We start from the raw sequence: 20,757 nt of genomic DNA, 5'->3' as shown, positions 1-20,757 counted from the left end.
GAGAAGTACCTAATTATTAAATAATCAGTGTTTGATTCAGGGTAACTTGTAACTGAGCTTCTGGTGAACTGCAGAACTGTGATGGCACTACCGTTATGTATTTCTGCTGCTGCTGCTGCTGGTGTTACTGCTTGGCAGACCGAAACGTAGCCCCACCATCTGAAGCAGGTTCGCAGCATCTATAGTCACCATTTGCTCATGAATAGTTTTCGCTGCCATTTGCTGTTGCTGCCAGAGTAAGTTTTAAGCCACACTTTCACGCATCAACATTCACTGGTATGTTAATTCAGTAAGTTTTCTTTTGGGTATCATGGTGGGGACAGGAACAGTGTTAACTAGGGGTAGATTACTTTTTAAACATTTCATTGAGCTCAGTGTTAGGGTTTTATATGACCATAAGCCACTGGTGTTTCATTTAATTGCTGGAATGATACAAAAAATTCAGTAAAAAACACAGCAACTGTAAAAATAGAAATACTAATTAATTTTATAAATAAAACCATTAGGGTTAAAAAAGCCATTATATACTTGTGAATTATTTCAGAGGTAATTTTGTAGACACACACACACACACACACACACGTTTACCTGATTCCCCCTTGAACACATGCCTTAGGAGCAGTCATCAGAAGTGGTTCCAGAGTTGTATTTTTCCCATCCCTGTGTCCACCACACTTTGTATGGCCCAGAATCAGGCAGTGAGAAAACCTGATTGGACCTCCAGGAAGTGCTCTGATGTTAATCGGCCTCGTGTGCAAGACAGAAAAACTGATAGTCCGAAACTGCACTTTAAACTAAGACAGACTGTCAGTCTTCAGGAAAGGTGGGGAATGGCCTGTTTATGTAATCAGATGCTCACCCTGGGAGGAAGCTGTCAGGCACATGCTTGTAGTGTAAGCAGCAGGCAAACTGTGCTTTATCTGACAGACAGTGTGTAAATCTGTCCATGCAAAAATCCAAATGTTTAGTTTGCTTCCAGTCACTGTAATAATCTGCTCATTTTTGTCTGCTAGAGCAATGACATCACTTCGCAGGAGGTGCCGTAGACTTAAGGCCCAGATAAGACTGCCTTAGTGCCAGTCATTCATTTCTTGATTGGCAAGAGGATATATTGGAATTTACTAGAGGTTTGCTTTCAGCCGCACGGATAGACAGCATGTTCTGGGCAGGAATAACTTTACTTAGCTTGGTTATTTTACATCATGGGAAAGCGGATAGAATGCATCATGCCCAATTACGGCTTCTGGGAATGCGCAGACCGCCGTTCCAGTAGCTGTTGAGCAGGGGTGTCCAAGGGGGTCTGCTTTGGTTTGTTAAGATGCCTGTACTTATATGTGTGCATTTATTTTATTGACTTTTATATGTGTTACATTAACTTCCTAGTTTTTCGTTTTAAAAATACCTTTTATTATTTCATTATTTGCTGACTGCGAATAGCAGTGACTTTATGAGTGTCAATATTTAAGACTCTGTACATTAAATCTTACTCTTGAGGAGAAATTGAAGCTTTTTATCTGAGTTTATGACTGTAAACTCAAAGAGTTAAAAATGAATTTAGTGTTTTCATATGTTTGTTCAGTGAGAATAGAGCATCTTTCCGTGACTGAAAGATCTGTATTATAGTAAGTCTCCATTGTAATATCCACTCATCAGGTAAACAGTGTCACTTTAGAAGTTTTCTTTAAGGTTTCTGTCAGATTGTTTAGATTGATTAAATTTTCGTTCAGATCTTCAGGTTGGTTTTACCAAATGAATGATTCCTTGCTAATTGCAAATGATGGGAGTCAGTAGTGATTGTTTTCAACAAAGAGGGGACCTCGGCCATGGACCGTGGTTGTCCAGGACCAGGAGGTTTGCAGGACACATCTTTGAACTCTGGCCAGGGAAGCGAGCGGCAGTCAGGTTAAGCCGGTGTAGCAGAGGCAGCTGGCGGGCCCCCAGGGAGGTGCTCTTGCCCAGGGACAGGTGGCACACGTGTCTGAGAGTGGCCAAAGGTTTTTCTAAGAATTTTAACAGCAATGAAAAAGAGAAATAAAAGTATACAAAAGCACGCACACCTGGCACACTGACAGCAGTCCTGTGGGGTGAGGGTGTGATTGCGTCCCACCCTGTACCCTGTGAAGGTGTGGTACCTGTGTTTGGATTGCCCCGGTACCAGAGTACAGAGTACATTTACACAGCCCTTTATCATAACTTCGTGTAATTAAGTCACATTTTCAGTGGTTTTATTAATTGTTATATTGCCCACATTTTTAGATCAACTTATTTAGAAGCATACCCTGAAGTCTGATCATTGAATTCTACCCGAATTCTGCCTCTTCACCTCTTTTCCTCTGTTACCAACTCTGTCCGTCATGTTGAGCCCTGGTCGGACCGACGCGCGCTCAGGTGAAAGCTGGAGTCCGTCACAGGGCTGGCTTGCTTGCTGGTGGTTGAAGTGCGCTGATCCTTTCACTTCCGTTGTCCCCAGAGGATGTTTCCCTGACTGTCTTCACCTGGGCTTTGTTCCCAGGACGTTTCCTCCACCTCCCGCTTCCGAGCGACTCAGCATGTGTTCTCAGTGCTCTGCTGCGTATTATCTTTGAAAAGTAGTAGATGCTGGCAACCGATACAAACTTCTCTATTATGAAAATTGTTGGCGATGTTTGGAAATGTGCAGCACGGCCCCCAGACGTTCCCTGAGGCGGTTTGTAGAAGTGAGGACGAGTGTCTCTTCTGCCTCTCAGCACCTCTCCTTTAGTTCTTAGCTGTTAGGTAAGTTTCTGTGCATCTCCTCATGTAATTTCCAGGGGAAGCCTTCTTCCGCGTCTTCTGGGTCTGTATGGAAGTCTCCTTTTATTCGTCTTTTATCGCTGTTTCCGTCCTAGCCTCTGGGTTTTAGTTGCGAAGTTCAGTCATTGTTGGAGCACCGGCTCCCTGTAGGCGTCAGAGCGGCTTACCTTCGGGCGCGCTCTCTGGTCCTTCCCGATACGACTGTCCTACTCCCACCACCTGCGCTTCCTCTCCTGTGTAATAATGAGCTTAACTCATTATTGTAAAGGATAGTTTATTAGACTGTTACTTTCTGTGTTTTATTTTACTGTCTCAGACAAATGAGGGCTGGAGCTCTCGAGCCCTGGTCTCCTGCTAGTCGGGTCTTTTGGTGCCAGTGAGGATTAACTAGCGTTTGGGCTGAACCCCCCAACCCCCCACGCTGATAGAAAGACAGGGCCTTCAGATACGGCAAGAGAGAATTTCTCGTCAACTCTGATGGTTGGTTGATCCCAGCCAGACATATTTGATTGAGTCTTTTCCTCAGAGCCCTTCTTTCCTGTGCTGGAGAGGACAGCCTTCAGTCATGTCGCTTCAGAAATGTGGGTCGTTGGGAACACATCCTCAGGACTGGACTAGGTGGAAATTTAGTTGAAATTGGAATTGTAGGGTTTTATTGTTGCAACGTACTCTGGAGGTATTTTATTCCAACTCCATTGCACCTGACATAGGTTGAAATTTGGGCTAAAAGAACAACCCAGGCACTTGTGTCTCAGCTAAGCTGTTGTCGAGGCAACTGTGTGTGCTCAGCACAGACGAGGTCCTGGGTTCAGTCCCCAGTCCCTCCGTCAAGCGTGGAACACGTGGAACCATCTCTCCCAGAACTGTCATCACGTGCTTTCTCGTGGCAAACAGAAGATTCTTTCCTTGTAATGAACAGTGTCTGCAGTTAGCTGTCAGCTCTGTGGCCTTCACTGCGTAGGCTCAGCAAATCATTTATACAAACGTGGATGTCACCAGAGGAGGGCACGTAGGTCATCGGGGCTCCCAAGGGCGGGGTGGGGGGTGCCGGCGCAGGTGGCGGCCGAGAATCACGAGACCATCTAGAGACTTGTGTTCCCAAGTCAGGGAGGCGTTTGCCCTCGGCTGCTGGTGTCTCAGGCTGCCGTGTGGAGGTCAGGCCACGCTCTTGTGCTCAGTCTGACATTCATCAAAGATGCCCGTGTGCCAGGCTTAGCAGGATGCAGACGTGGCCACATCACAGAACAGGGTGCCACGGTCCCTCCTGCTGGGCGCCCTCGACTCTTTCCGGTGCCTTCGCTCAAAGGCTGCTGTCCCCCGGCTCTGCGGGGGTATCTGGCCCCACCTGACACTCACCGAACTTCGTGGCTGCTCCCACTTGGCCGAAAGCCTCCTTGTTACTGCCTTAGGTGAAATAATTTCTTGGACTTTAATTCATTTCCATGTATTTCAGTTTGAAAAAATCTTAATAAAAAGATAGTAGTGATATAAAGAGTTGAGTGGTTTTGTTTTCTTTGTATCATAAAGTCTAAACTAGCAAGCTCTTTGACTTTCATTTTTATTCCTTCTTAGCCCATAATTGAAAAGTCTTTTTTGTTGTTAACCTCATTTTGATAGCGTCAGTTAATTCTGTATTTTAGCTTCCCTAGCACTATAGTTATGCCAAGTGTAAACATATTTTATCACCTACACCCTTCCAGTTGTTTTTGCTTGTGCACTTAATTATATTAGAAAGGAATTTGCTTTAATATTTTGAATGCTGGAAGGTATACAATAAGTGATAATGTTATTCCATAGTCTTTTGTTTGAGGTGGAGAAGATTTGAAAAACTAGTATAAATGATCTATAGGCAGTGTTTTTAGATGCCTATCTGAATTTATCTTTTCAAAATAATTTAGAACATATGAGTAGATGAAATCCACAAATCTATTTTGTGAAAACAAGAATTCCATAGCTGTACACGTACAACATTTTAAGTAAATAATACCCTTTTGTATTGAAAGGAGGCTAAATTCATTGCTTTCCGCCGTGTTCAGAAGGCTCTTTCCATCCAGATACACCTGAGAGATGTATGACTCTCTGTGGGTCAGCTCGAGCTTCACTGCAGGCTACTTCATACCCACTGCGCAGGGGTGTGTGTGAGAAACAGGGACGAGACCCCTAGTATCTAATTACCTACTTACTCTCAGTTGGATCACAGTGACTTTAAAACCCTTGGATACTTGTTTTCTATGTTAATCTAATTTTAGCACTTTCCCTTGAACTTATGATTTGGAAAGGAGTAGATCAAATCCCGTACGACATGATCTTCCTGTGTACCTGCATGTCAGAATATTATGATTTAAAGCAAGCTGTGGTCCACATCGGGCCCCGCAGGGCCCACAGCGAATCCATCCTCTGAACCCGCGTTGTGCCGTGGTGACGCTCCGATGCACAGATGCCCTGGGACGCTTACTCGGCGAGTCTACTGTAACTGCTGCTCCTTGGCCTGAGGTCTCAGAAAGGGTCAATTTTGTACTGAACTCTGAGATTACTGGGCCATACATCTCAACCCTTCTAGCTAATCTTACCTTGAGCTCAAATGGTTCCCTAGATCATTCTGACATGCTAGAAGGCCGAGATGATGACAAAGGCCAAGACAATGAAATACCTAAGTTTGGAAAGGCTGCCTTTCCCAGCTCCAGCAAATCACACAGTCACTGTCACGTTGGACAGTCCTTTCTAAATCTGGCAAATATACTCAAATGTCCAGAAATCCTGTTTCCATAATAGATACATAAGGACCTACATGGTAAAGTGCAAATAGACCATACTTGCTAGTATAGAAAATGCACGGGTCTCTGGAACATGTTGCAGTATTAAAAGAATATTTTTAGGAAAAAAATCTGATTTTTATACATATATTGAAGGGAATTTTAAGCTTGTTTGGTAGGAAGAAATATTATTTTGTTCATTTCCATTGAATCTGCCGTGCTCTTGAGTCCTGTGTGAAGTTACCTTTTGGATAAATAGTGAAGGTCCACTGTCCCTTAACAGATGCATAAGGCTAGAGAATTAAATACTCTGGTGTCTGTTGCTGGGCCTGACAGGGCTGTGTTACTGACAGGTTTGAATCTGCTGTGTTGGGGGCGTAACTCAGGCGCTACCTATGAGCAGCCTTGTTGTCTTCAGCTTATTAATTTTGTTAAGAAAAAGCTATTCTGTTTACAACACCCTGAGAGGTCTTCATGGGAGGGTTGGAGCTGTAAGGGATCCGAGGAGGAAACTACGGCTCCCTTACTCTTGCTGTTTTAACAGTGCTGGGATAATAGATAATTCTTATGATTTACTATTTACAGAATGCCAGTAATCTACACTGTAATGTAAAATGAAGAGATGTCTCGTGCTCGGTATTTTTAGAAATATTGACGTGAATACAGGCCAGGAATAAAAATTACATAGTCCTACTGAGGCTCAGAGAGGCTGCCCAAGGCCAGACACTTATTAACTTTTCTTCCCCCGGCAGCATGAATATCTGACCCCAAGTATTATTTCCGAGTCTGCGGCGTGCAAGGAACTGAGCAGCATTGTTCATAGGAAGCTGTCAGCTCTACTAGCAAAGGGGATTGGAATCATCGTGTTTGCACACATGCGCGATGTTCTTCCACAGTGTACATTTGTCCTAGTAAAATTTCACACAACCATGTCAATGAAGCAGTTTTTGGCATAATACTGTAACACTACAGTATAAAGACATTATTATGACTTATAAATTCTGTACAAGTCATAGTTTCTTGATGAGTGGTTCAGTGACAAGTTGTCTGAATCAGGAAAGAACTTCTGGTCCATGCTCAGCTTCTATTAATATATCAGTTGTGTTTAATATTAACATATTAAAATTTAAAAGAAAATTGATTTTGTAGTTGATTTTTTTAAATTAGTGCTTTTCTCCTTTCTGTAAGCCTGTTTTTTGGTCTTATTTGTAAAATCTATCTTATTTATATTTGTAAATCAATTCATTCTAATATTGTAAGCGGCAAGAGTGTCACCTGAAAACTTGGTAAAGCCTTTTCCCATTGACATGCAGATGATGTAGTTTGGGGTTCTCACCTCTGAGCTAAGACTTCTGCAGCATCCACAGGCACGTAGCTTGAAACACAGCCGTCCTTGTCAGCACCTGCATGCTGTTTGTAAGATGGTGTGTCATTTGGCCCAGTACGTAAACGGGTTTATCATAAATCTCAGGTTTGCACAGTGTTATGGTAGGTTTCTCCTCAGGCGTGTACCCGTTTTTGGCTTGTATTCAAGTGTACCATATCCTTCTGGTCGTGAGGGATAAAGTCACACTAAGCTCCTTGGAAAATTATAATCAAATAGTTGTGAAAAACAAGCAATGACAGAGACATAGGAAGGAGGAAAAAGAAAAACAAAGAATAGAAAAACAAACATATCAAAGTCAAATTTCTCTTGTCTTGTTAGCAGGATTTCTCTGTCATTTAAGCCCAAGTTATTTATATCACTTTAATCTGACTCAATTTCAGTGATGCAACTTGATTTGTCCCTTCTGTGCTCCCCATCCCCGCCCCAGTTGGGATGATGGGCCTGGGGCTGGCACACCCCACCTCACCCAGCCCTGCCTGCGTCTCCTGCTGCTTGTCACTCCTGCCACCTCTGCTATGGGAAGTCCGCTCTATCCTCTCACACCCACTGAAGCCCCACCTCCTGCATAAAACCTTTTCCAGCTGCTTCAATCTATATTCACCGATGCTTTTTCTAAACATCTTTCTAAAAAGCTATTTTAAAAAGTCCAGCAAAATGTGGTGCGCTTTTGTTCCAATTATTTCACTGACATTAGTGTCGACCATTGAGTCCTAGGCTCTTTTTGGGGAGATGTATGTATCTTTCGTTCATTTACAGGTTTCTGCATAGCACAGGGCATTGCTGGACACACAGTAGGTTCAAATATATACTTTTCTTTAATTGGTCAATTGATACAGAAGTAGCTGAGCTGTTACAATTTGAAAACTGTTAGGCTTGTGTTATAAATGTCCAAAGACTGAACATTAGTCGAGACATCTGGGATGAAGGTGTAAATGGGGTTTGAAGTGCATTTTGTCATTTTAGCCCAAATTATTTATATCAGTAAAAGCAATGATTTAAAAGAAATTCTCTTTGTATGGTCTTTAAACAGTAATATTAGTCCTCTATTTGTAACTGCTATTTTAACCTTCCCTGCGTAAATCCGGTGTTTTCTTACCTAACCTGAAGCGATAAAATTTCATTTAGTCCAGACTAGAGGACTGTGGCAATTTAATATATGTCTTGTTCTCTGGGACTTGACTTCTATGGTTAGTTAAAATTGTTTCAACTTTGCAAGCCCTCCAGCTCTGCCATCCACTTGAAAGGGAGTGGTTTGAAGAGGACGGGCCAGTCTGCACTGGAATGGGTCTCATATGCAGGATAATTCCTTCCACCTGTCCTTCTCATGCTGGGGGTTTTGAAGCCCTGCAGGAAACACGAACTATTTCAGGACTAAACCAACGTCTCAAACCCTGCAAAGGGGGCTGAGTGGACCTTTGTGGCAGTGTTTGATTCAGAATCATTTAGCCTGTACAGATCAGGGTGCTTTTAGGGGTACGGGTTGAGGGGTGCGACCTCACCTAAGCCAGGGATTGGCAGACCACCGCCTGCAGGCCAGGATGGGCCCACTGCCGGCTTTCGTAAATAAAGTTTTATTGGAACACAGCCATTCCAATATCCAGCTTGTTTATGGACTGTCCATGGCTACTTTTGTGCTACAAAGGCCGAGTTGGAAAGTTACATCAAAGACTTGCTGGCCCACCAAGTAGAAAATATTTATTGACCTTTACACAAAGCCATTCCTGCCCCCTGTTGTGGTGGGGAGTGTGGGATACAGCTCGTGCAGTGGAACCAGAGCCGTTCCAGCTGAATTCAGTAGGATGGTTTGGGGTAGGCCAGAGTTTATGGTCTCTCTGACAAAGAAAAATTTCATGGGAATGAGATTTTGAAGGATGAATTCAATCTGGAGGGCATGGCCCTTGTAATCCTTGAATGTTTTTCTTTAGAATGAGTCATTCTCTTGGTTCTCAGTAGACTGAGGCAACCTGGGATTAATATTCTGCCCGATGCTCCTCCCAAAAGTAATTTTGACACAAAGCTTTTCAACTTTTGGAAAGAACTGAAAGGGCCAGAAAATGTATTTCACAGCTTTTAGAACCGGAATGATATCTTAACAGGTTTTAAGATGATAGTCTTCGGTGAGAGGTTAAATTTCTTTCCCAGCTAGTTAACAAGGATCTAGCCTATTAACCAGGCTAATTATCACCTGTTCAGGGCAAAAACACACTCAAGGCTCTCGGCTTAAGCACAGGCTCCCTTGTGTGCTGTATAAACGCCCTCTCGGCGGTTTCCGACTTTCCTCTCTGAGCCACGCTTGGGCCTAAAGAGTTGAATTTAGTAAATGAAGCCTTTCTAATCTCAGGTCTTTGTGGCTTCTTGATATAAATCATGCTCATGTTTTATATATAATCAGAAACAGGTCACTCTCAGCATCTAGCCTAAGTAAGTAATCTTTAGAAGAGTATTACCCTGGACTATTTTTGGTTTCAGGATGCAACTTCACTGAGTCAAAGCTTTACACACATACACACACACGTGTGTGTGTGTGTGTGTGTTTAGAAGGAAGTGGCTAGAGGGACCCTGAGTGTCTTCATGTCTTCCTGCTTATTAGCTGTCAGTGTACCTTTTCAGTTTTCAATTTAAAGAAAACAGAGATTCTTACTTTCCATGCAGTTTAAAGTTGTGTATTTTATTTAAAAATAGATAATAGTTCTTTGGAACCTCATAGAAATAAGATGAACAGAACTACTGTGGAGTAATATTGGGGTAATTAATGTGGATTTAGTGCCTGTTTTGTGTGAATAGGTAGTTTAAGTGTTGTGTATTTTCCCTCGATGTTCCCTAGGTCAGAAACAGTATGGGTGTCTCAGGGTTCTGGTGCGTATAGGTATTGGATTTGTTACTGTGGCAGAATTTCTTGAACTTCTCCATTTTGCTTTGTTATCTTTTGGGTAACTTTTAGCAGAAGATGCTCGCGTGAACTCACTGATCACTGAAGCTGCTCTGCAGTGGCTGTCTGTACTTGCCTTTTTATGTGCTGCTTTGTTCAGGAAGGTGATTGTTTTTCAGTTTTATGTGTAGCTCAGCAGAAATTTGTATGGTAACCCTACTGGGCTAAAACCTCATCATATTCTGTTTTGATTTCATCTCTTAGTGTATTATTATATAATTATTAAATTATAGTAATTTTAAAATGAGGCTGTTATTCCAAAGAAACTGCTTGTGTATTGGTAGTATTTGAGTGACTTAGAAATTGTTGAAACAAATTCATTAGTATATTGTACTGTTTTGCTAGGAATCATACAAACCTTGGATTGTTTTCACACACTTCTGTGTTCTATGTTTATTCTTAAAGACCAGCGATACCTGTCAGTTAAGTTTTTGCAACATCAGTTTAATGTTACAGTAATCGTTTCGAATCAGTCAACACCTTTTTTTTTTCAGTTTTGAAAGATAATAACTGCGTGGATTATTTAATATTTTAACAAAATTTAGCTTACTCTTTTATTACATTTTCATCTGTAGCAGATCTTGCTCCTTGCTGTGTTTTTTATAGATACGAATTTGTATGACTTATTAATTTGACAAGACATTGGAGAAGATGAGAGATTGTTGGATTGCTTATTTAAAATATTCATTTTGAGTTGTGAAAATTTCATAACTAGTGAAAGCACTTTGGAAGATGTTAACCTGTGGCCATATTTACTTTGTATTCCTTAAAAAAAAAATTGTACAACTGTAGTTAACTCTGCCCCTGTATGCACACCCTAACCTTTTTCTCAGAAACAAGCAGTTGTCATAAACTGGGATGTCATGTGTGTTTTTGCATGTGGAGCTCATATGTTTATATTTAATATTTCCCCTGAATTGAAAAATTGTATATAAATGGTACAATTCTCTACCTAGCCTGTTTTGTTTTAATGCAGTGACATTTTTTAGGTTGTTTAACCCCGGCTGATAAATGTGGCTCTTGTTGATTCATTTTTAACATCATTATGATGTTCATTATTTTAAATTCAGTATTTTTCTACCCCCTAGCTGATGGATATTCAAGACTGTTTTCATTTTAATGGAGATACATTTTTCCCCCCTACAGGCCTGTGCTTGCACCTGAGTTTCTCAGTCACATATCCCCAGGCTGGGGTATCTGGGAGAAACACGAGGTTAGGACATCTGCCGCTCCAAGAAGCATCACCAAGGCTGTTACGTTCCAAATTATCCTGAATTGGAGAGATTAGAAAAGAACATAAAAATATACTAGTGACACTTCCTACTATATTCAAAAATTATAAAGCAATAAAGCACCAAAGTATCAAAATACTTTTATCTTCATATGTAAGTGGGATATGTGCAGATTTCTTATTAACTTGCCAATAAACTGAATGAATAACCCACCTAACAAGATTTAAAAACCTTAAAATAACACTTAAAAATACATTTTGAAGAGGAGTATAAAATCTCTTGTTTGGATGTTTACCTTCCGTAGTAATGTAGAAAAATAAAGGGCACAACTCAGAACAGAAATGACCTGCTTTGACATAACTTGCCTGCCCTGTAAGCATTCACAAACAGACAGCTGCTCTAACAGTTTCTCTAAGGCAGAAGTGTGTGTTAAGATAGTGCCATTAATCATATAAAAATAATTCAAACACCTGCTAATTCTTCAGTTTAACTTTCTACGTACATAACACCTAGCAACACCCCCATGAGAAGTTCTAGTTTTTATTACATGTGTAGCAATGAAGATATTTAGTATTCTCTATTCAGAATTTTAGGTCTAGAGAGTTGGGTTTCAGTTGTGGCTCCATTATTACAAATCATGTCCTGAGTGATTTCAGAGAAGGTCTCCTACCGGATTTAACAGAGAGAACACAGGCTCGGGGCCGTTGCCAGTGTGAGGGGTGAAGGAGGACACTGCACATGTAACAGGACGTAAAGGAACCTGCTGTCATTATATCACGAGTACTAGAAAAATGCTTAGAATGTAAGCTAGAAGCCCTGTTTAATTTAGGAATACTTATAAATCCACGCTCTGAGATGAACTCTTAACTTTTATATGACAGTTACCCACAGGAAGAAGGGTTTATTCCACAAAGTTCTTAGCACAATAGACATCTCAACCCCTGGAAACCAGGAACTCGGTAACGCCAGCACCTGTTAGGAACTGCTTAAAGGTGTTACATGTAACATTCTGCGTTTAAGATCATTCCCCTCAAAACGTTCAAATCATTGCTGCATTGTCTTCTAATTCCTGCTTTGCTGTTGAGAAGTCAGGGTTCATTTTGATTTATTTTGCTTTTGTGTTTTTTTCCTTCCTTTTGAAACCCTTTAATATCACTTTATATCCAGTAGAAACATCTAGTGAAGCCGGCAGAAAGGGAAGGTAACAAACTGGCCTTTTTCATTGCAAGTCTTACAGCACTATTTGGTGTTTTGAACTTTTTATTACCCATTATAACGCACTAGATTATGTAAGGCTGGAAATGTTGTCACCAGGCCAACTGAGCGCCATCGTAGCTGTCTGGCTTTTAGGTTGTCCGCATCACATGGTTGTCACTCACCATTGTACATCCTTCTAGCTGACCAGCTGTTTAACTCCCTTCACAGTGAAAGAGGTGACTAGCAAGTTTTTGCCAAACAGACCTCTTTTTAATATATCGTAAGCTCAGTTAAGCAGGAAGTTTCTGATGGAAGCCCAGCACGTGGGGATAGAAAAGCACTGATAATAATCAGTCCAGCCTAGTGGTGGCCCCAGGGCTTCACCTGGTATCTAGGGAACTGGGTGGCCCTGCCCAGTTGAGGGGGGCCGGCTGTGAGACCACAGGTGACGCGGCCTGTTTGGGCCCTGAGCTCCCAGCTCCGTGACTGTCCCCCCACTGCCCCTCGCCCATTCCCCCTGCTGGCCTGTGTCTCCACTTGCCACCCATCTTCTGAATCTAAACTAAACGCCACCTCTGGGAAGCCACCCTTAACCTGCCCTGCCCCAGTAATTCCCTCTTCTTTAAACTTTATGTTGGCATTTTACATTCTTCTCCTGACATTGAGGTTGTTTTTGTGGAGGGTTCTCTCACTTAGTAGACCGTGATTTCCTTGAGAGCCAAATCTGACTCTTCCCTCTCTGTTTCTGCCTTCTGGAACAGTGCTTGTAGGGGGTGTCCAAGTCTTTCCAAAGCACACCCAGAACACACCGTGGTGCCTTCCCTTCTTGGGTCCACGTGGCAGAGCAGAAGTGCATGTTTGAGCTCAGGTTCTGTCCTGGAGGCACCTCCAGGTGGGCTCCCTGACGGCCCAGGGAGAGCGAATCCTTTGGTGGACACTTCCCTATGTGTCGCAGGAAGGCAGACATTTTGCCACGTTTGAGTCTCCGAGTTGCATGGTCCCCTTTGATGAGCTGGTCTTAGTCTTATAAGGACACTTTACATTGGTAACATTTCAGGTTCTTTTCAAAGTACCAGTGCGTGACCTTCTTGTCATAAGGCACGTTGTCAAACACGTGAGGTTTTCTGAAAGTCAAGCGGTGGCCTTAGTTCTTTGTTATCTGGCTTTTGTCATTTCATGACAGGCTCTAAGCTCTACTTTAACATTTTTATTGTGTATGAATAATAGAGTACATATACTGAGGTTTCATAGATGTAATTTTGTTAAATGTACATCATGGTAGATTCTAAAATGAGGGATTTATTTTGTCATTCATAAAGTTGTAATGCAGTCTGGAGAGACTATTTGTTAAAAGATATCATCTACTTAACCTCCTTATTTATTTCTTGTAGGAGAAGGTTAGATCCACAATAAATACATGAAGAAATAAGTAGATAGGGGAATTTATCTTGGAAATAAGATCCCTGTCACGGTTTTGAAATGTTAAATGCATGAAGACCCGTCAAAGAGATATACGGACATGATATTTTTTAACAGTGCATTTTGAAGTATTTAGTTCTATTTGTCATTCTCTAGAACCAGTAAGCAATGATCAAATGATACGGTAATTTCAAAGACAGTCTGTGCTAATGGCTGTAAATATAGTTTCTCTACACATACATTATATAGATATATTAATTAGCAATTTTAATATTAATGAAGCACTTAAGATATTTTATGTGACGTTTTTTAAATATTTAGCAGTTCTTACTTCTGTTGCACTTAAGATCTAATGTTGTAAAAATACACTACGTATAACAAATGAAGAGGGGTTCTTATGAAAGGTAACTTCATATTTCGATTCATAAGAATTTGTGAAACACTGATTAATTTGTTAAAGGAGTCCACGTTTGTCTCAACACGAGGAGATTAATTAACTGGAGCTTGGAATTCTACCCTTGCAGGAGTAAGGAAATTTGTAAAATCATAGTTAAAGCGTTTATGGAAAGAATATGCTCTTTACATCTCCTTGTTTTATATCATAATTTGAAACACAGATTATAATCTTATTTTTAAAATTATATTTACTTGCTGAAAGTATAGACCAGTTTATGATGGTCAGATCAAGCCACCATAGTCTGTCTTTTCTGTCTCATTGTGCTTATCAACTTATTAAAATATTTTAATTTTGAATGTTAGGTTTTAATTTGGTTTTATTTGACTGTTCGTTATCCCAAATTAGTTAGCTGGACACTGCTGAGTTAGTCACCAGGATCGCTTTAAACTCAGTGATACCAGAAATGAGAAGTAAATCTTGGTGGTGAGTGCATGAATGCGAGCGAAAAGGGGCAGAAGAGCAACCAGAGGAAGTAGTGAAGGGTTGTGCTTTCTGGTTCGTTTTACCTCGATTACTAAAGGTGTTAGAAAGATCTTTAACTGGGAACCGTGGGGCTGAAGTATTTTCTAGCGTGAGTACTGATCTGTTGTTTTCAGTTTTCGTTCCGTCCAGGAGATAACTGAGGTTCATTGTTCCCAGAGGCACGGTTTATTCAAAGTTACATTTGTACTCTTCACCCGCACCGGCGGGAGCTTCGGCACCCGGGGGTGCCGCCGCCGGACCCCGGGGCCAGCGCAGCCTCTGGGGCCGCCCCCGCCCGGAGCCCCGCGGGGCGGGCCGCGCGGCGCGGGAGGAGCCTGCCGCCCGGCCGGGCCGGGGCTCTGGCCGCAGCCCGCGGAGAGCGGGGCCGTCCGAGCGGTTTAGCACGGATGGCTTTTCATTTAGCCTTTGCTCTGACAGCCCTGCCGGGATAAGTGGTGCAGGCCTGTGCAGGTGAAATCTATTCTCACATTTGCCTCAGGGGTGACTGGGCTGTAACAGAATTTTTCAAACCCGTTGGGCCCAACCGCAAAGCAGAGAATAAATGGCTGGAGTGCCAGGCCTGGACAGAAAAATCAATGCCTGGTTATACAGACATGACAGACCGGGCCGCGGGCCTCCTCCCCGCGCCGGGCGCGCGGCCCGCTGGGGGAGGGGGGGGGCGGCCGCGGCCTGACGCCTGCCTCGCTTTCTCTCTCGTCCATGCAGGAAGTTTTCGTGCCACTTGTGTGACAGAAGCTTCACAGAGAAGTGGGCCCTCAACAACCACATGAAACTCCACACGGGAGAAAAGCCGTTCAAGTGCACCTGGCCCACGTGTCACTACTCCTTCCTCACGGCCTCCGCCATGAAGGACCACTACCGCACGCACACAGGTGTGCCCGCGCGCCGCAGCCCGGCGGGCCCCGAGGGGCTTCCCTGTCTGTTCAAGGTTGTGGTCATTGCATGTTAGAAGGTACATGGTATCAAGAAAAAAGGGTGTGGTATCATTTCCTTGGGTTTCAGTGATACTCAAGGTAATTTTAGCGTATGAGTGTGTGTGCGCACACACGTGTTTAAATAAAGCAAGTTTCATGTTTCAAAGGTGATTTATGTTGTGTGTGTACATGTAGGTGTATGTGTTCAAACATCTCTGTAGGTGGGATCTTGATAGATCATTTGGAGAGACTGTATTCATAGAGAACCAGTCTTATATTTTGTTACTGATGTGAGCTCAGTGCTGTCATGTTTTTGAACATTATTGAATCTTGTTTCTGTGTACCACTTAAAATGTTTTAAATCAAATTAATATTTCTCTTAAGAGAATACTAGCAGATCCAAGACTTTTCCTTTCTTTTTTAAAGTTAACACAGAGAGACTAATCTGAATTTAGCTAGTATAAACTTTTCAGATAATCATTTATTTAAAAAGTACAAATTCACATCCATTGTACATCAAAACATTTCACAGACTGTTTGGAATTTAAACCAACTAAGAGTAGAAGCAGCATCCAGAATATATCTGTGCTAGGCATGGTCCTGAGACCTCTCCATTTGGGCCTTCGTAATATATTTCCCCTGGCCATATTCAGCATTTATGACGTGGTTTTCATTATCCAAGGACCGCGGCCCCTGCACGCGTCACCGGTGTGTGGTTGGGGGCCCGCCTTGGCTCCCCGTGGCTGTGTTACTGTGAGCTCTGTGGTGTTTGTGTGGCCTTCTTTCTCTTTACACCTCTCAGAAAGGATTTTGTTTCAAGGAAAGAAATAATAAATTTTAATCAGCATTCCCAAATGTTCTTCTGATTGCCAGGAATCCTATATTATTGTTAGAAATTATAGGTTAAAAGTTCTTCTGAAGCAGTTTGTGGGAAGCCCAGGCCTCCTCAGCTTCCTTGACAAGGGCGTTGACGATTTAAGGTCTCCAGCCTGCCCTGAGAGATCACTTATATCGAACAGCAGATGAAAAGCCAGTGCAGATGTAATTTATCGTCGGCGTTTCCTTCTAAAGAATAATTGTGGAGACTTGGCTGGATCAATAATATGGATTTTTGTTGTTAGGTCTTGTAGTCTGCACCATAATGAGAGATAGGGGACAGTGGCTGTTTTCTAATAGAAAATAAAGGATTGGTTTCCGTGTCTTTCTACATTTGAATGCAAAATGGCACACTTGAAACTAATTCAAGTTGTTAAGAAAAGTCTCCTGTTATATCTCTGCTATCATATAAATATGGCATGTTAAGTAAACCCTTTTTTACATTGAGTATATTTTATTACATTTAGTTTTTTCTTTAAATTTTTTTTTCTTGAAAAATACTCTGTTGCCCACTATCCAACCCTAACTCCATCTACCCCCTTAAAGGGAGGGGGCAGATGAAAATTGGATTTAGAAGGACAAGGAAATCAAGCCACCAAGGTAAATATGACACACAATATACATCGCAGGCTAGCATCCTAGAAAAAACCCTACACATCAAAAAAATCAAGGTCACTTATGTATCTAGAACCAAATCACAGGGAAAATTAATAGTTTTTTTGTCTTTGTGCCTATACATATCTTAAAATAGGAAAGGAGATAAAACTTCATTCATACATGCAGCACATATACCTGTAAGGAATGTAAATTTCATGAGAATTTTTCTGCTAATGTTTATATCTTACAAGAAAGCTACGGATCACAAAGAATGAGAAAAAGGCATGATAGTCTTCTTGAATCCGGAGGGAAGAGGAACACCCTTTCCTCATTAGAGCTTCCTCTGATGGGACAGCACAGCGCCAGTCTTCCCCCGCCACCCCCCAGACACGTGTGCGTGTGACTTTGTGTGTGTGCGTGTGGACGGCGTGTTCACATTTCCACACGGTCACCAGGGGTTAATGCCCATGAAACTCTGGTGATGAATAAATCATAGAGAACAATTTTGCCTCAACATAGACTAGTACGTTAATATTAACGAGCAAATTATCTTTTGGGATTTAAGAAAAAAGTCTACTTTCAGTGTTCTTTAATTGATAATACAGCTAGTTAGAAAGATTTATATTTCAAATTGATTAAATAATTAAATGAGTGATTGTAATTAAACTTTATTCTTCACAGCCCATCTACTCTGTTCTTTTTTTTCCTATATTGATATAATGATTCCAAGAAATAAACTTAACCCCAAAATAGGAAAGTAAAGATAGAAAAAGTATTTAAATTCTGCCTTTTTTTATAAATGATCATAATGAGCATTTTAACATACCATTGGGAAATAAGATTAAACATAATTAGGTTAAAACTCTGTTTATTAATATATTCATTCATTTACATGAGAGAAGCTAGTATTGCTTTTAGGTGAGGGGAAGACTCTGATTACTCTTTGATTATTCTGCCTTCCTATATTTACTGTTTTTTCTAACCTTAAAAAGGCAAGTACCATTTCCAAAACACCTCAAGCTAGATTTCTGTTCCAATACACCTAACTGTTTTAGAACAATGTAGGCTGACGTGGGCAAAAACCCTTAAAAGACTTGTTGCATTAAACATCCAAATGAGTAAAGCCGGTTAAGATACATACAGATGATTTGTTTCATTTTTTGGAAGTATGATTTCAGTGCCTCTCTCCAAGGTTAGCATTTGTATTCTTTGGTCCTTCTTTGGGAGCCTTCTGGGGTAGCCTGTCTGTGTGCCAGCACTTACTGCCCAGATATGCTGTGGACGAGAGAGAGATTGCACGTGTGTGTGCACTGTGGGGCAGAGTGTTAGCTTGTGTAAAAATGTTTTAAAAATGAGCATTTACACATTTCACAAATATGAAGTCTGCCAAATCTCTCTCTCATTGTTGCAGAATTTTCCAGCCAGGAGTCATCATTAAAGATGAGTAATATGAATTTTTATACAATTTCTTTAGCAATCCCTAGACCTTTTTTTGTACCACGGAAGTTTGAGAAACATAAACAGCACTGAATTGCTATTGGTATTGAGTGATATGGATTTTATTTACTTGGGATCTTCAGTATATTTAAGGAAACCATTTCATTCATATTATTAAGTAGGACATTATTAAAGAAGACTCTGATAGAATCAGGTAAAACCAATTCAGTATCCTTCAGTTGTTAGAAAATTCAATGTTTTATTTAAGCAGAATCATATATACTGTATATTAACTATTCCAAGCAATCTTTACTCAGCTCAGAAAGGCCAGATGTATGGGAATTGTAAAAAATCAGGATATGCATAAAAACTGTTCAAGTGCATAAAGCTGCCCCATCTGGAAGACATCTACCAGAAATGAAGTTGTACAAAACCATTCCATTGATAATAAAGCTAATTTTTATGGGTCTGACAAGTATGTAATTATGTTCAGTGGTGCTTTTCAGATTTTATCACAGTCAATAAACCGCAGTGGTAATTTCATTCCCATTTGACATATTTACATGGAAACATTTGATTGGAGGGATTAGTAACCCTGAAAGCCTTGATAGACATGTTTTAATGGTCTGTGACCTCCGCAGTCCCTCATCTGTTTATTGTCGCAACAGGCGAGAAGTCGTTCCTGTGTGACCTCTGTGGCTTTGCTGGCGGGACCCGGCACGCCCTCACCAAGCACCGCCGGCAGCACACAGGTCAGTGTGGCCCCAGTCAGGGCCGGCCCCTCGCACGTGCTGTTGGGCCTCAATTGCCTGTCTTGTCAATTTTTGTGAAATCTGCATACTTGAGGGTCTACTGAAAATTCTACTTGAATAATATAAGATTGTTTTGATATATTTGTAAAGTAAACCTACTGCGGGTGTTGTGGGTCAGGTGTCCTCTGTAAATTCATGGTAAGCAGGAGGGAGAAAAGTGTGTGTCCTCCAGTGTGCAGCCATACCAGACACTTCTGCAGAGGCAAGGCCCTCCTTCTGCGGGAGGACAGGGCGCCGTGTTCCTTTCACGTGCTCTCCTCCTCCTCCCAGCCAGGCTCTGCCGCCTGCCTTCCCACTCGCCCGTCTCTCGGCTGCTGCTTACCTGCTCACCCACCGCCCTGCCCTTCCATCTCTCTCCTGGCCTACCTGACCACCTGGCCGTCCATCCCTCTGCCAACAGGACCGAGTAGCTGTGGTTGTGGGTTGATGCCGTTTCACTTATTTTTGCTACCAAGAATGGAAGGCAATGAAGAGGCAGCTTAAGTAGATAAGGGCATTGATGAGAATCTTTTTTTTTTCCATGATGTGCATTCTTGGTGATTCAACAAAATAAAATAGATGCCTTGGTTAGGAACACATAAGGATGCAAAGTTCTAAACGTTTGTTAAGGTTGATTACCTACTTGGTATGCTGCAATAGGTCTTACAAGTAATTACTTTAAATTCTGAATTATATATGCCTGGGACAGTGCTGATGTGTGGTGTTGTCTCTTGTGATTATTAATAGAACCACGTTTTACTCTCAGAAGTGTTCTAGTTTAGATGATAAATCGTATAGTAACAGAATGTATAACTGACTCAGTGTTAGACGTTTTCTTGAGCACTGTGAGAACGGTTGAGTTGGCAGTTACACTCAAAATGGCGTAAAATTAAGACACATGAAATATGTTGTTTATGGTATTTTGATTCTTGGTATGTTATATTCAACAGTTAGCTACAAGGAGTTTTAATGCCCATTATGGTATTTAAAGACCAATGAACATTAATGCCAGTCATTCCTTTTAGATCTTAAGTTTATATGATTCAAATTTCTATATGGGATAAAGGTTACTGAGTTGAGAAATTTCCAGTGTTTAACATAATGTTGGAAATACACTTAACTTTATAAACTTAAAACTCCATTTTAAGTGTACGGTAGCAACCTGTGATCACATTTTTTTTTTTAAATCTGGGGGTTTAAAGATTCAACGTAAGAAATGGCAGACAAGCCCAGTGGTTGGCAGTCAACCTTGGCTGCTATTTTGGAGAAGTTGGAAATACATGTGTTTTTTTGGTTTTTTGTTTCTTAATATTTTCAGTTTATTGATGCCCAAACTGCTACCATTCAGGTGTTATTGTTGCTCACCTGGTCTCACCCTGGCGTGGCCCCGGGGGCCAGCAGACCCGCCCGTGTGCCACCTGGGCCAGCCTGGCAGGGCTCCCCCTTCCCGCCGCGGTGGGGACGGAATGCTGTGATCACAGGCGTTTACAGGTGATCGATCATGAAGCCTGCA

The 20,757-nt window shown here is 41.6% G+C and overlaps 1 protein-coding gene across 3 annotated transcripts in view; it reads left to right on the top strand.

The window, feature by feature from the left end:
- ZNF407 (zinc finger protein 407) overlaps positions 1–20,757 on the top strand; it is a 368,187-nt gene that overhangs the window by 200,549 nt on the left and 146,881 nt on the right. For all 3 annotated transcript variants that reach the window (XM_072952344.1, XM_072952346.1, XM_072952345.1), the window contains exons 5-6: positions 15,335–15,501; positions 19,122–19,205. In XM_072952344.1, coding sequence (XP_072808445.1) covers positions 15,335–15,501; positions 19,122–19,205 — 251 coding nt within the window. The remainder of the gene's footprint in view (positions 1–15,334; positions 15,502–19,121; positions 19,206–20,757) is intronic.

Source organism: Vicugna pacos, chromosome 30 (genome assembly GCF_048564905.1).
Source record: "Vicugna pacos chromosome 30, VicPac4, whole genome shotgun sequence".
Lineage (NCBI taxonomy): Eukaryota > Metazoa > Chordata > Mammalia > Artiodactyla > Camelidae > Vicugna > Vicugna pacos.
This window is presented reverse-complemented; position numbering and strand designations above follow the sequence as displayed.